The sequence below is a fragment of the Cervus elaphus genome, chromosome 5 (genome assembly GCF_910594005.1).
Source record: "Cervus elaphus chromosome 5, mCerEla1.1, whole genome shotgun sequence".
NCBI classification, from domain to species: domain Eukaryota; kingdom Metazoa; phylum Chordata; class Mammalia; order Artiodactyla; family Cervidae; genus Cervus; species Cervus elaphus.
This window is the reverse complement of record NC_057819.1, coordinates 10,563,865-10,578,733: the sequence shown is the minus strand read 5'-3', so window position 1 is coordinate 10,578,733 and position 14,869 is coordinate 10,563,865. Positions and strand designations below refer to the sequence as shown.

Sequence of the window (14,869 nt, the reverse complement as noted above, 5' to 3'; positions counted from 1 at the left end):
GGGGAAGGAAATGGCAACCCACTCCAGTACTCTTGTCTGGGAAATCCCATGGACAGAGGAGCCTGGCGGGCTACAGTCCGTGGGGTCACAAAGCAAAAAAAAAAAAAAAAACAAAACTGGAAACAATCCAAGTGCCCATAAAGAGATTCCTCAAGAATAAAAAGGAGTGTACTACTAATGCATACACTAACATGAATGAACCTCAAAAGTATAAAAGAAGTCAAATACATAAGACTACATGTATATAATTTCAATTATTTGGAATTTCTAGAGAAGACAAAATTTAATAGTGACAGAAAGCAGATCAGTAAAGTTGTCTAGGGTAGGGAGTCAGTGTACAGGCTGACCACAGTGAGGCAGAATGAACTCTCAGGGGAAGTAGGGAGTGGATGGAAAAATTCTAAAGGTGGATAGTGAGGACAGATGCACAACTCTAAGTTACTAAAAATGACTGAATTATACACTTATCTTGCGTGAACTTTATCATATGTGAATTATAACTGAAATTTTTTTTAATGTTTTTTAAAACTATGGAAATGAATTTTTACTAAGTTCATCAAATATTAAAAACTGCCATATACAACAGAAAACAAGTATGTAAGGCAATCTCTAATCCCATAATCCCAAAACGCTCATTATCCAGGTTTAGTTAAGTGACCTGGGAGTAGTGAAGTCATGGGCTATGGCAGGAGAGACAGAACTAAGACAGAGCCTATGGTTGTAGCCAGCTGGCCTTATCCTAATATATTTATGAGTAATAGGATGAGATCTTAAAGTCCAGTCAGCCCATGCTCAGGTCACGAGGCAGCAGAAGTTTAAATGTTGTAGTGAAAACCCAGGAAAATAGCTTTTCCAGCTGAACTTCTCAGTTCTCAGTTCTCACCAAATGAGGGACAGCCTTAAAAAAGCAAAACAATGAATATAAGACAACACCACAGACCAAAAGTTTTAATTGATGTGATGCTGGCTTGCTTCCAAGGAGTATATCCTATTCAGTACTGGTTGTTAGATATTTTCAACTTCAGTAATCTGTATTGGTTGAACGCATTCAATTGGAAGATTCACCAGTGATCTACTAATAAGTACAAGAAGAAAAGCTAAAAACAAAGTAAGAAAATCAGGTTGGACAATAGTGACCAACTGAGGAAAACTATACAGTTCTTTCTGAACCATTCTTAAGTTGCTATGAGCTAATATCCATTGGGTTCTGTTAGGTATTATAAGCACATTTTTATTAAACTCTCAAAAAAAAAAACAAAAACCAAAACCCTGAGCTGGGGAGATTTTTTTATCCTCTTCCTATGGGTGAGAAAACTGACAGAGAAGTAAAGTGATTTATTCAAGGACACTAAATGAATCTCAGCCAGGCTGAGATTTCAACTCATGAGTCAACCTGGAGAAACTACTATAACCACTAAGTAACACTGCTTCCCCATTTACATATTTGCCCACTAGAACTATGTACCTCTTCTGCCCAAAACTCTCTCAGATTTCCCCTTCTACTCAGGGTCAAGCCAAAGTTCTTGCAATGGCCTAAAGGCCCTATGTACTTTGGCTTCCGGTTACCTGGCTCCAACATAATCTATACTGACCCACTGCATTCCAGTCACCCTGTTGTTCCTGGGTCACAGGAGACCTGCACCTACCTCAGAGCCTTTGTGTCTTCTGTTCCCACTGCCTATATTTTTCCTCAAGACAATGGAGGTTTGCTCCCTCATTCCCTTCAAAGCTGGAAACAAATGTCACCTCCTCAGGAAGGCCTTCCCTGCCTACCCTTCCTAAAATAGCACTCTCCACCTTTTTAAATGTGTACTCAGTCACTAAGTTGTGTCCAACTCTTTCAGGACCCCATCAACTGTAGCCCACTAGGCTCCTCTGTCCATGGGACTTCCCAGGCAAGAGTACTGCAGTGGCTTGCCATTTCCTTCTCCAGATCTTCCCAACCCAGGGATCAAACTGTGTCTTTTAATTATAATCATCTGACAATGTTTATTAACTAACTCCACCATCTAGACAGAAGATTTATGAAAGAGGGACATCTAGGGCTCTTGGCATTGCATCACAAGTGCCCAAGACAACACCTTGCACAAAGCAAATAATGCTAGTTGAATTTAAAAACCTGCCAAATGTATTTTGATTCACAACCCAATCATATAACTTTAGGCAATTCATGATGCTGTACCAATGAAATCCAAACCAAAAGAAAAAAAAAAAATGTATCTATCAAAGCAGTCTTTTGGATCCCTTAACTCTATCATTTAAAATCTGATCTTTCTTAATGTAAATGTTCTGTCTTGATGCCTCCTTTAAAAGGTGAATTTTCTTTGAAATGAATGATGACTTCTATAAACTTTGTAACCCCCAAAATTGTTAGAAGTGGAAGTTCTTAATTAGTTATTGGTAGTAGTGATTGTGTCTTGATGGGGAAAATAACCCCGAGTTGCCTGTCCCTCAGGGGAAAATGAAATTCCTAAATGCACAGATTTGACTTAATACTGTAAAATAAGTAAGTAATACATATCAAACTTTAAGCTCCAGTGTTCAATTTACATAAGAAACTTAATTTCCTCAGCACAGCTCAATGGTAACTTTCTGACTCCTAGTGACTTAATGCCTCAATGTTTGCCTGTTTTAAAAAAAGTAAAAAGCAGGTTTTTTTCAAAATGTGTCATTTTATTTGGGCCACTTTGGAACACACATATTTGCTTTTTTTTTTTTCCGGTTAGCAGAGCAGTACGGGACACCATTAGCTCCTCCTAAGTAAAGTCAACACTCCGCAGGAGAAGAAGGAAAAGGAAACAGGAAAGGGGGAGGGACCACACGGAAAAGTGAAAACAACCTATCTGCCAAAGGGCAGGTTGTGTAAGGTGAAGCACCTCCTGCTGAAACCAGATTTCAAACAAATCTGGAGCGAGGGGTAAGATCCAACTCTCCAAGTGCTGTTGCAGCAGATCACCTGAAAATAAATTCTGATGGTACCTGAGGAGTGATCTAATAGAGTACCAGGGCCCCCTAAGTGCTACTCGCATCAAGTATCTCTCCACGCCACTCATCCTCCATTCTAGACAAATACAAATCACATCCCCGCTTTAAGCAGGTAAGTCGGACGTCCCTCCCCCGCCCCTTCCACAAACCCTTTGCCCCCAGCGCGGTAAAACGCAGTCCACGGAACCCAGGGACAACTGAAACCAGGAGTTGCTAGAATCTCTAAGTTCTCTCCGCTTTCTGAGGCTGCAGCCGAGAGGAATGCCAAAGAGACAAAGCGGGGAGGCATCTCCTCCAACTTACCTTGATGGCTTTCTCCATATCGCTCTCCTCCGACATGCTCCGCAGGGCCCGCAAGGCCGGGAGCAGCGGAGGTTGAGCAGCTGCTCGATCCCACCGCAGCCGGGAGAACAAGGGGCTCAGCGCTCGGGGCCCTGGGTCTCGGGGAGACGGGCAGCAGCCGCCCCCTGGGACCTGCGGGGACGAGGGCCCCGGCGCCGGCTCGGCTTCGGCAGGCGGCTCTAGGCTGGCGGCGGCGGCAGCAGCGGCCCCCGGGAACAAGTCTTTGTGCTGGGCCCCGCGCGGCCGCTTCCCGGCCTCATCCCCGGCCGGGGAGGCAGGCTCCCGGGGCAGGGCGAGGCGGGGAAGGCCCCGATCAGAGGCTATGTGTCGGGGCCTGGCGGGGCCGCCGCTTAGGCCCGGGTTCGCCAGGTCCTGAGGAGGAGCCTGCGCCTCCGCCTCCGCCGCCGGCACCGCCGCGAAGCCGAGGCCGAGCCCGCCGCCGCTGCTGCTGCTCCCGCTGCCGCTTCAGCGCCACACATCGCCGGGACACCCGCGCCGGGCAGCCCGGCCGGCCGCCCGCCTGCCGGCGCTGTGCCCCGCCTGAGCTCCGGGCCGCCCCTCCTGTCGCCCGACTTCGTGTCCCCACGGCTCCACGCGCCCCTCGCCGCGGTCCGCTGGGGTTTCCGAGCCGCCCCCGAACCAAGCAGTCGACTTGCAGGCGTCCGCCAAGGCCTCCCCAAGGTGGCGCCACACCCAGGACAGGCCCCGGGGCCCTCCGCAGCGCTGGCGCCGAGCTGATGACGTGAAGGGGTCAGGGGCCGTCGGGGCGGGGCTACGGGCCCTCACCGGCTGACTCTAGTGCCTGCGGGTGGCACTACAAACTAGTTTGTCCCAGCGTCGCGGATAGGTCTTCTGGCGCGGGAACTATCCTACGGAAGGATCGGGAGATAAACGACTAGTGATGGAGGTGCGGAAACTGAGGCTCCGGGCGGGTCAGGCGGTAACAAGAGTTATATCTATAATAATAGCGATAATAATTATGTATATACGGTGCGTTCACTTTACGTGAGGCTCTTTTCTTCCATTAGTTTCTCTCCTCTTTATAAAGTAGGCATTTGGCCCTTTGAGCTAAGTGTGTTCTTGTCCCTGTTAACAGGTGAGGTAACTGAGGCTGTCAGAGAGCGAAACTCATTTGCGCACAGCTGCGGACAGCTGAGAAGTGGTCAAGTCGTAACTGGAACGCAGGTTTGTGCTCCTTACTCTTACCAACACAGATGACCTTTTTTTCTTTCTTTCTTTCTTTCTTTTTTTTTTTAATGCCTGACTCGAGAAAACAAGTAATGAAAGCCGGATGCTAAAGTCTTTGCCTGTCAGCATCCCATCTGCGGACCAAATGCTGAACTGGGGTGCAGGCCCTCCCTCCCTGCAGCCCCCAGGCCCTGGCAGCGGAGAGCAGCCTACAGCTCAGGGGTCGGCCTGGGGGCTCTGGAACCAGCTCTGTCGCAGGGGCCCCCCAGATCTCTGACCCCAAGGCTCGTTCGCTCAGGTCTTCCTCCTTGTGTCAGCATTTAGCTGGGTATCTTTCCCTTTCGGAAAGTGGAGTAGCCAGCAAGTTCAGGCTCCCATAGCTCTGTGGGGGAGAGGGGGCCTCCCCAGATGCCGCTGCTCTTCTGCCAAACCTCTCCTGAGTAAAGGGTGGGGAAGTGGGGTGGATAAGCCAGGCTATACCAACAGCCTATCAAAGAACCTTGCAGGAGCATTTGGTTAATCACCTCCTGGTGGTTCTTCATTCGTTCACTTATTTACTAAGCACCGCTGTGTGCCAGGCCTACTGGATCCTGGGGAAAAAGTAGAAAAAAGACACAGTACCTGCTCATGGATCCTTTTTTTGGGGGGGGCGGGGGCGGGGGGAGAGAAGCAGTAAATAAAGAAAGAGAAGCACGAAAAGAAAGAAAGAAAGAGAAGCATGATTTGTGGATCCTAAGAAAGTAAACAGAATGCTGAGGTAAGAAAATTAACTGGGTGTGGGGACTTTTCAAGTAGAGGATCAGGAGAGGTTTCCCAGGTGGCAACTCTGATGCTGAGACCTCTGATAAATGAGAAGGAACTGTCTACTGGAGATCCAGGTCGCTTTCTGGGCAGATGGAACAGCAGTTGTAAAAGTCTTAAAGTAGAAGCTAGGTAAATGTGGTCAAGAAGCAGCACAATCATTGTAGCTGGAGCAGGGAGAGTAGGAGAAAGTGGTAAAGGATGAGGTTGGAAAGGTGAAAAGGGTTGTATCATCTACACCAGCGGTCCCCAACCTCTGGAATCTGATGCCTGATCTGAGGTGGATCTGATAAAATAATAATAGAAACAAAGTACACAGTAAACGTAATGTGCTTGAATCATCCCGAAACCATCCCCTCTCCCCTACCCTGGTCCATAGAGATGTTGTCTTCCTAGAAAGTGGTTCTGTTAGGGGAAGCACACTGATTGAAACCACCCACCCTGGCCAGGCACCACAGTAACCATTTGCATGAGTTGTTTTATGGCAGGAGATCCTGATAAGGAATACGGAATAGGCCACCACCAGCCGGAAGAGTTCGGGAAAGATCGAGAGGAGACACTACCTGTCCGTCCACTTCCCAGAATCCCTCTTGCTAGCATCCATCTTGGCTGAGCGATGCGTGCGCCACCAGGAAAGACTCTGAACTAGAATGATTGGCCAGAGACCACCCGGAAACTAATCCCATCACCATAAAACCCAAGACTGCGAGCCACGCGGCAGAGCAGTTCTCCTGGGCTCCCTTACCTACTGCTCTCCACCCGGGTGCCCTTTCCCAATAAAATCTCTTGCTTTGTCAGCATGTGTCTCCTCGGACAATTCATTTCCGAGTGTTAGACAAGAGCCCAGTTTCGGGCCCTGGAAGGGGTCCCCCTTCCTGCAACAGTTCCTGGTGCCCAGAAGGTTGGGGACCGCTGATATACACCTTGAGCGGTCATGGTGAGAACTTTGGATTTTATTCTAAGCCACTGGAAGGTTTTAAACTAAAGAGGGATCTGATCAAATTTATGTTTTTAAAGATAAGACTCTGCTGTATAGAGAATTAAATATGGGCAAGTGAAAGTGGAGACATGGACAGTTATTAAGAGGCTGTTGGAATAGCCCAGATTATTATGATGCTTGAACTAAGACGGTGGCCATAAAGATAAAGTAGGTTGGTTTATGTTGTTTTGGAGGTGCAGTTGAAAGGACTTCCTGAAGAACTCCATGTGGAAGATGAGAATAAGAAATAAATCAAGAATAATTTTCAGGACTTCCCTAGTGGTCCGGTAGCTAAGACTCTGAACTCCCAATACAGCGGGCCTGAGTTCAGTCCGTGGCCAGAGAACTAGATCCCACATGTGGCAACTAAGACCCAGGGCAGCCAAATAAAAGCAATAAAAATAAATACTTTAAAAAAAGAATAACTTTTAGGAGACCACCTTATGCAACTTGCATAGATGGTGGTGCCATTCGGTGAATGAAAAACTTGATGGGAGTGAGAAATCTAGAGTTATTTTTTATCTGGTTAATTTGAGGTTCTTGAGGAATGTACCAGAGAATTAGACACATAATGGGATATATTTTGCGATACAGACATAGCCGTCCTCTTTGTTGGCCATACACCTATAGGACACTCCCCATCCCCCATAAAGTTGGTACGGCCATGTGTCTATGCTCTCCCCCAATGGGAAGTGAGCAGAAGGAGTTGTGCATATACCCAAGCCTTGCCTGGAGCATCTGTCGACAGATGCTCTCACTTACTCTGCCAGCTGGAAGATGATGACCAGGTTCTGGAGAAGGCAAGACTTTAAGATGGAAGATACCTGGGTGGAAGAGAACTCTGCCCTGTTGACCTCAGCATCCTCTCAGGATTGTTATATGAGAGAAGAAGAAAAAAAAAATCTCTTACGTTGAGCTTTCATGTATTTACAGCTTTTTGTTATAGCAGCTTTGCCTATTCTTTGTAACACAAATAAGAAAGTGATTCTGCAGTGAACTGTGGGAGAAAGTTTTGAAATGACTTGGATTAACATTATAACAGTTAGGAAATAGAAGGTTCCTTGGATTCTTTGGTTCTCTCAGTAATAATTTATCAGGTACCTCTCTGTTCCAGGCACTGTGCTACATAGTAGAGATGCAGAGATGAGGTCCAAGCCTTATGCATTTCTGAGTCTCGCAGCTAAACCCAACATCTGTCATCTGCACATGCTGTCCCTCTATCTAGAAACTTACTCTCCTTACTGAGCGCACAGAGCCCAATTCCTACACGTTCTTTAACCACATTCTAAATATTAATTTAACAGAAAGACTGGGCCTAACCCTTGTGTGTGTGTGTGCTCAGTCACTTAGTTGTGCCCAATTCTTTGCGACTACTTGGACTGTAGCCCACCAGGCTCCTCTGTCCATGGGATTTCCCAGGCACGAACACCGGAATGGGTTGCCATTCCCTTCTCCAGGGGATCTTCCCAACCCAGGGACTAAACCCGCATCCGCTACACTGACTGGCAGATTCTTTACCACTGAGCCACCTGGGAAGCCCCAGCCCTGACCCTTCAGTTCAGCTCAGTCGCTCAGTTGCGTCCAACTCTTTGTGACCACGTGGTCGCATGCCAGGCTTCTCTGTCCATCACCAGCTCTCAGAGCTTGCTCAAACTCATGTCCATCGTGTTGGTGATGCCATCCAACCATCTCAACCAAGGTCTGACCCTTGGTTCAGTCTAAATCAATCATTCGTATTACCTCATAATTCACTTCCTTGTACTTAACACGATTTTGAACATTTTATTTCTTTGTTATTTTTTTGACCGCGCTGCATCTTTGTTGCTGTGCTGGCTTTCTCTAGTTGCGGTGAGCAGGGGGCTGCTCTTCATTGCAGTGTGCGGGCTTCCCATTGCCGTGGGCTCTCTTGCTATAGAGCACAGGCGCACACACTTAGTTGTTCCATGGCATGCGGGATCTTCCCAGAACAGGGACTGAACCCATGACTCCTGCATTGGCAGGCATGTTCTTTACCACTGAGCCACAGGGGAAGTCCCAACAATTTTAATTTATATATCCACTTTTTTTTTCTTTAGGGTCCTCTCCTCCATTAGATTAAATACTCTCAAAAAGGGAAAGAATCTTATCTGCATTATTAGTTCCATCCTCAACACCCAGCCCACAGTAGGTGTTTAATAAATATTTCTTGAAGAAATCAAGGAATGTGGTAGACAGCCTAAGGTAACCCTCGGAGATGCCTGCCTCTTGGTATTCATGGTCTTGTGTAATCCCCTCACTGTGCTCATGGGCTGACCTAGGGACTCACTTCAAATGATGGGCTGTCATGTCTGAGATTAGATTACAGAAAGGCTGTGGCTTCCCTCCTGGGTACCCCTCTGTTGCTCTCCCATTCTCTTGCCCATTTGCTCTGAGGAAAGCCAGCTCAAATGTAAGCAGCTTTATTAGTTTCCTGGGGCTGCCATAGCAAATTGCCATAAACTAAGTGACTTAAAAAAACACAAATTTATTCCCTACAGTCCTGCAGGCCCAAAGTCTGAAATCCAGGTGTCAGAAGGGCCCTGCTTCCTCTGAAGACTCTAGGAAGGGTCCTTTCTATCTCTGCCAGCTGCTGGTGACTCCCAGCAGTCCTTTGGCCTTCCTTGGCCTATAGGTGTATCCCTCTTATCTCTGCCTTGATCTTCACATGACCTTCTCTGTGTGCCTCTGTGTTCTTTCCTCTTCCAAGGACACCAGTCATTGGATTTAGGGGTCACCCTAACCTAGTATGACCTCATCTTAACCTAAATAATTGCATCTGCAGAGACCTTCTTTCCACATTCTGAGGTTCCATGTGACCAGGAATAGGGGAGAGGATGCTAGTCAGCCCACTACTGTTGCCCATAGTGGGGGCCCACATGTCGAGGAACTCATGTCTCACCAGCTGTCAGTGAGAACCTGAGGCCTGGCAAGTGGTCACGTAAGTGAGCTGAGCATGGATCCTCACGTAGTTGAACCCTGAGATGATGGCATCCTTGGCCAACACCTTGATTGCAGCCCTCTGTACCAGAGGCACCCAGCTAAGCTATGTCCAAATTCCTGACCCACAGAAACTGTGAGATAATAAATGTTTTTAAAAGTGCTAAAGTTAGGGGCAGTTTGTCATGCAGGATAGATAACTAACACAGATGTTGGTGCCTGAAAGAGGGGTGCTATCATAACAGCTCCCTAAAATGTGGGAGTGGTTGGGAACCAGGCAGTGGGCAGAGGTTCTAAAGAGTTGGATGAGTGTGTTATAGAAAGCCTAAATTATCTTGAACAAATTTAGCAGATAAGAGGTCTGGGCTTTGGTTCTCAAAGTGTGGCTGCCAGACCAGTAGTATGGGGCACTTAGTAGATGCACAGTAAATATTTCTTCTTGGGGCCATAAGATTGGAAACCAGGAGTGTATATCAGTGAGAAAAAAATCCTTTTACCATGTTCATTTCATTTTCAGAAAAAGTTTAATGAAGACAATGACTATCAGTTACCTTTTATTCTTCATGAAGTAGCTGAATGAGAGCAGGACATGATTGGAGGAACTGTGAGGAAATGGAGGCCCAGAGGTAAGGCAATTTATTTTTTCTAATTAAGATTAAAATTCACGTAACATAAAACTGACCATTTAAAAGCAAACAGTTCAGTGGCATTTAATGCTCAGTGTTGTGCAAGTATCATGTCTGTCTGGTTCAAAGACATTTTCATCATCCCCAAGGGAAACCCGTATCTATTATCCATCAACTTTCCTTCTCTCCCTAGCTGCTAGCAGTGACCAATCTGATTTGTCTCTTTGGATTTACCTATTTTGAACATTTCATAAACACAGAATCAGACAATATGTGGCCTTTTATGTCCAGCTTCTTTCACATAGCATCATGTTTTTGAGGTTCATGTATATGATAGCATGTATTAGTGGTTCATTAGTTTTTTATGGTTAAATAATAATTTCATTATGTGAATGGGCCACATTTTTTTTATTCAATTCATCTGTTAATAGACATTCAGGTTATTTCCACTTTGGGGCTGTTGTGAATAGTACTTATGTGAACATTGATGAAGAAGTTTTTGTTGGAGCCCGTTTTTTGTTATTTTGGGTATGTGACCCTCGCCTCTTGATTCATTGCATTTGTCTACTAGGTATTGCTCATATACAATCATGTTGCATGTAACGCCATCTTATATTTTGTTTCAACCATTTTTAAAATTGAAATATTGCTCAGTGGTAAAGAATCTGCCTGCCAATGCAAGACATGTGGTTTCAATCCCTGGTCCAGGAAGATCTCCTAGAGTAGGAAATGGCAACCCACTCCAGTACTCTTGCCTAGAAAACCCCGTGGACTGAGGAGCCTGGCGGGCTACAGTCCATTAGGTTGCAAAGAGTCAGACATGACTTAGCGAATGAACAGCAACAATAGTTAATTTACAATGTTGTGTTAGTTTCAGGTATACAGAAAAATGATTCAGTTATATAGATATACTTTTTCAGATTCTTTTCCATTATAGTTTATTGCATGATATTGACTACAATTGTCTGTGCTACACAGTACCCTTTAGTAACCGTAAGTTTGCTGTGAGTCTTTTCTGTTTTGTAAATAAGCTCATTCGTGTAACACTATCTTTGAAAGACACTAGCCTGGTCGTTCAGTCTCTCCTGTCAGATCTTGGAGAGGATAGCGCTGTAGTTGTACCTACTAACCACAAGGTGGCACCCAGACTTAGAAAACCCCACATCAGCCCCCTTCTCAGGGCTGCAGGACGTTCCTTGTGTCCTTTATTCAGCCATTTCCTCTTGGGCACTGGGCAAGGCCAAAGGCAGAAACACCAGCTTTATACCCAATACTCCTGTGACTGACCCACATCTAAAAACCCAGAGAGATTAGGTTGTTCATAACCTGAGAACTTTGTTTTTGCTTCCAGACAGCTACCTAGTGTTCTAATAGGTTTCTGTCACTAAAAGAACAAGGAGATTACTGGGTCTAGGATGTCAGAATCAACATTATAGACATTTTCTTAATAGCTGGCATTTCTTTTGTTATTTGTCAGTTTAAGAAGCAGATTCTCTTACCATGAGTCTGATTCACAGGGATGGGGGCAAGAAACATGACATTTCTCTGTTTTCTCCAATTCACCCCAACAGGGTTTTCAGAAGCACTGGAGTATTAAAAGGTTGGCAGTTCCAGTGTCTTATGTCCTCTCCTTCAGATAAGAGTACCACTTTTCTTTGGGGATCCATCCCTCATTCTCAGCTTCAAATGGACTAGAAGGGCCTCCAGGGCTACAAGGGTGGACCATTACAACTCAGGTCGAAGTGAATCAGCACATCTTGATTGCTCTGGCCACTGGTCGAGGGAAGGGCAGGATGTCACACCCACTGGACTAGTTAGCATGAACCTGAGTCTTTGCTGGGGCTAGCAAACACGGACCTTCTCCTAACGAGTGGACTTGAACCTTGCCCGGTATGAGATGAGAGTCTTGAAGTCAGTTGGTTCTTCTAAGAATCCAGACCCGCCAGAACCAAAATGGGTACAGTTTAAACATAGAGCCCACCTGGCAGTGGTGGAACCAAGAGATGGAAACTTTTTTTGAACTTCTGGATCAAGCCATGGTCAGAGCCGAGATCTCAGAGTTTTGGAATGTGGGGACCATATTTTTTTCACACTGACTTGAACTTGGTTTTCTGATACTTGCAAGTAAAATCTTCTTAAGTAATACACTGTGTATAGAAAATCTTCCCAGAAGTACTCTAACCTATATCATGAGATTTGGATTGAGTTGGTGGTAAGGTTAGGCATAGGAAAGTCATCACCCTAAATTTTGAGGGCTGTTTCGCATCATGGTAGGGATTGCTGTTTGCCTTCCCAAATCCATTTTCCTTTTATTCTTTAGAATTAAGAACTTTAGTTTTTAGGCACACCGACTCCCAGCTAAAAAAATGAAGTTCCTTATCCTTCTTTGCAGCTAGATGTGGCCATGTATCTTAACTTTGTCCAGTTCAGTTCAGTTGCTCGGTCGTGTCCGACTCTTTGTGACCCCATGGACTGCAGCACATCAGGCCTCCCTGTCTATCACCAACTCCCGGAGTTTACCTAAATTCATGTCCACTGAGTCGGTGATGCCATCCAACCATCTCATCCTCTGTCGTCCCGTTCTCCTCCTGCCCCCAATCCCTCCCAGCATCAGGGTCTTTTCCAATGAGTCAGCTCTTTGCATCAGGTGGACAAAGTATTTGGAGTTTCAGCTTCAACATCAGTCCTTCCAATGAACGCTTAGGACTGATCTCCTTTAGGATGGACTGGTTGGATCTCCTTGCAAGTCCCAGGGACTCTCAAGAGTCTTCCCAACACCACAGTTCAAAAGCATCAATTCTTCAGTGCTCAGCTTTCTTTATAGTCCAACTCTCACACCCATACATGACTACTGGAAAAACCATAGCCTTGACTAGATGGACCTTTGTTGGCAAAGTAATGTCTCTGCTTTTAATATGCTGTCTTTTAATATGCTTTTAATATGCTTGTCTAGGTTGGTCATAACTTTCCTGCCAAGGAGTAAGCGTCTTAATTTCATGGTTGCAGTCACCACCTGCAGTGATTTTGGAACCCCCAAAAATAAAGTCAGCCACTGTTTCCACTGTTTCCCCATCTATCTGTCATGAAGTGATGGGGCTGGATGCCATGATCTTAGTTTTCTGAATATTGAGCTTTAAGCCAACTTTTTCACTCTCCTCTTTCACTTTCATCAAGAAGCTCTTTAGTTCTTCACTTTCTACCATAAGGGTGGTATCATCTGCCTATCTGAGGTTATTGATGTTTCTCCCGGCAATCTTGATTCCAGCTTGTGCTTCATCCAGCCCAGCGTTTCTCATGATGTACTCTGCATATAAGTTAAACAAGCAGGGTGACAATATACAGCCTTGACGTACTCCTTTTCCTATTTGGAACCAGTCTCTTGTTCATGTCCAGTTCTAACTGTTGCTTCCTGACCTGCATACAGATTTCTCAAGAGGCAGGTCTATTTATATGTCCAAAGACATATAAATAGAAGTTTTGTGGGCAGCCTCTGGGAAGTTGCCTTATAGGGAAAAGTGTCCCACCTTTCTTTGTCCTTTAACCATCTTGCTTCTTGGATGTTGTTGTGATGACTGGAATGTTAGAAGTTATATTAAACCTCAAGGATGAGGGTCATGCTGTAGGGATAATGGAACATTGAAATAGTAGGAATCACTTATTTAAAGACTCTGTGGAATCACTTTAATAGCCCTTCACTGCTCACCTTTGGGCTTCTTTTACCTGAGAGAGGTACATGAGTACGTTCTAGGGAGCTTTCTTCCCTGCCTGCAGTCAGCAAGGGCCCTTCTCGTCCTTCCATGATGTCATTACCTTATTGCTCTCATTGTATGCCGCACTTACATCATAGTATAGTCATCTCTTTTGAAAGTCTGTCTCTCCTCACCATATCCTGAGCTTCTAGAGATAGTGAGGCTCACAGGGATTACTCGTCTCTGCGTCACCAGTACCTGGCACTCAGTAACCTGCCAGTCATTGTTTATGATGGACGTATGTACGTGTGAAGAGCATCAGGCCCAGGCTAGGCCAGGCATCCCCCTTGGCACTGTCAGAACACCCTCTTCCCGTTAAGTCCCTATGTTTAATCCCTCCCTCCCCCTGGGTAGACCCAGGTGCTGTGAGAACAGGGACAGAGGTTTCAGCTGACCTCACGCCACCACGCGCCACCTCATGCCTAGGAGACTGCCAAGATGGAAGAACAGGGGGCAGAGGGTGGGGTGAGCTCAAAACTTTGCCTTTTGCCACTCATCTGTCATGGGGCTGTTGCTGCCGCAGCTCATCATCAAAGTTAAAATACAGAATCATTTTATTGGCAGTGAACCTCATTTCACCCTGAAGCAACATGAACTGGAACATCTTGTTCCTTTCAACTGGTCATAAAGTCATCACCTCAATGAGATGTACCCATTTCAGCTATAGAATGATTAAGAGTTTTTGAATACATATATAAATTTATGTGTTGTCCTAAGTCACTTCAGTTGTGTCCAACTCTTTGTGACGCTATGGACTGTAGCCTGCCAGGCTTCTCTGTCCATGGGATTCTCCAGGCAAGAATCCTGGAGTGGGTTGCCATTTCCTTTTCCAGGGGAACTTCCAACCCAGGGATTGAACCTGCATCTCTTACGTCTCCTGCATTGGCAGATGGGTTCTTTACCACTAGCAACACCTGGGAAGCCCATATGTAAATATATAGAATCTAAAAGGTTAAATACAAGTAAACCTAATAATCTAAAAGATTCAGTTTACTTGTATTTCATTGTTTAAAATTTAGTAATATTGTTCTGCTTTCATTTTTCATGTCTTCTATTTATGACAGTTAAATGTTGTTCTTTTTTATGTACTGCAAATAAGGTATTTTTCAAAAATTTTATCTAAATAAAAGTCACTTTAAAAAAGTAAATAATAGTACAAATATATGCATATATGACAAAAATTGTGAAGTGCTACTCAGAGAAATCAAATGAGTCTTTAGTGGAATAGGGGTCGCTTACCAAGA

General features: G+C 45.3%; 1 protein-coding gene and 1 long non-coding RNA gene across 6 annotated transcripts in view; one reads left to right on the top strand and one right to left on the bottom strand.

Annotated features, from left to right (window-relative positions):
- Positions 1 to 4,066, bottom strand: part of MAPKAPK5 (MAPK activated protein kinase 5) — a 30,529-nt gene extending 26,463 nt beyond the window's left edge. For 2 of the 5 annotated variants that reach the window (XR_006341013.1, XR_006341014.1), the window contains exon 1: positions 3,289 to 3,709. Coding sequence is in view for 3 of the 5 variants with exons in the window: in XM_043901652.1 (XP_043757587.1) it covers positions 3,289 to 3,324 (36 nt within the window). In the remaining 2 variants the exon portion in view is untranslated. Of the gene's footprint in view, positions 1 to 3,288 lie in introns of all 5 variants that reach the window. The other 3 variants (XM_043901652.1, XM_043901653.1, XM_043901654.1) reach the window with 3 other exon arrangements.
- Positions 4,067 to 4,075: 9 nt separating this feature from the next.
- Positions 4,076 to 14,869, top strand: part of LOC122693810 — a 15,865-nt gene continuing 5,071 nt past the window's right edge. Inside the window, exons 1-3 of the long non-coding RNA XR_006341016.1 lie at positions 4,076 to 4,234; positions 4,424 to 4,512; positions 9,768 to 9,876. This is a non-coding gene — a long non-coding RNA (uncharacterized LOC122693810). The remainder of the gene's footprint in view (positions 4,235 to 4,423; positions 4,513 to 9,767; positions 9,877 to 14,869) is intronic.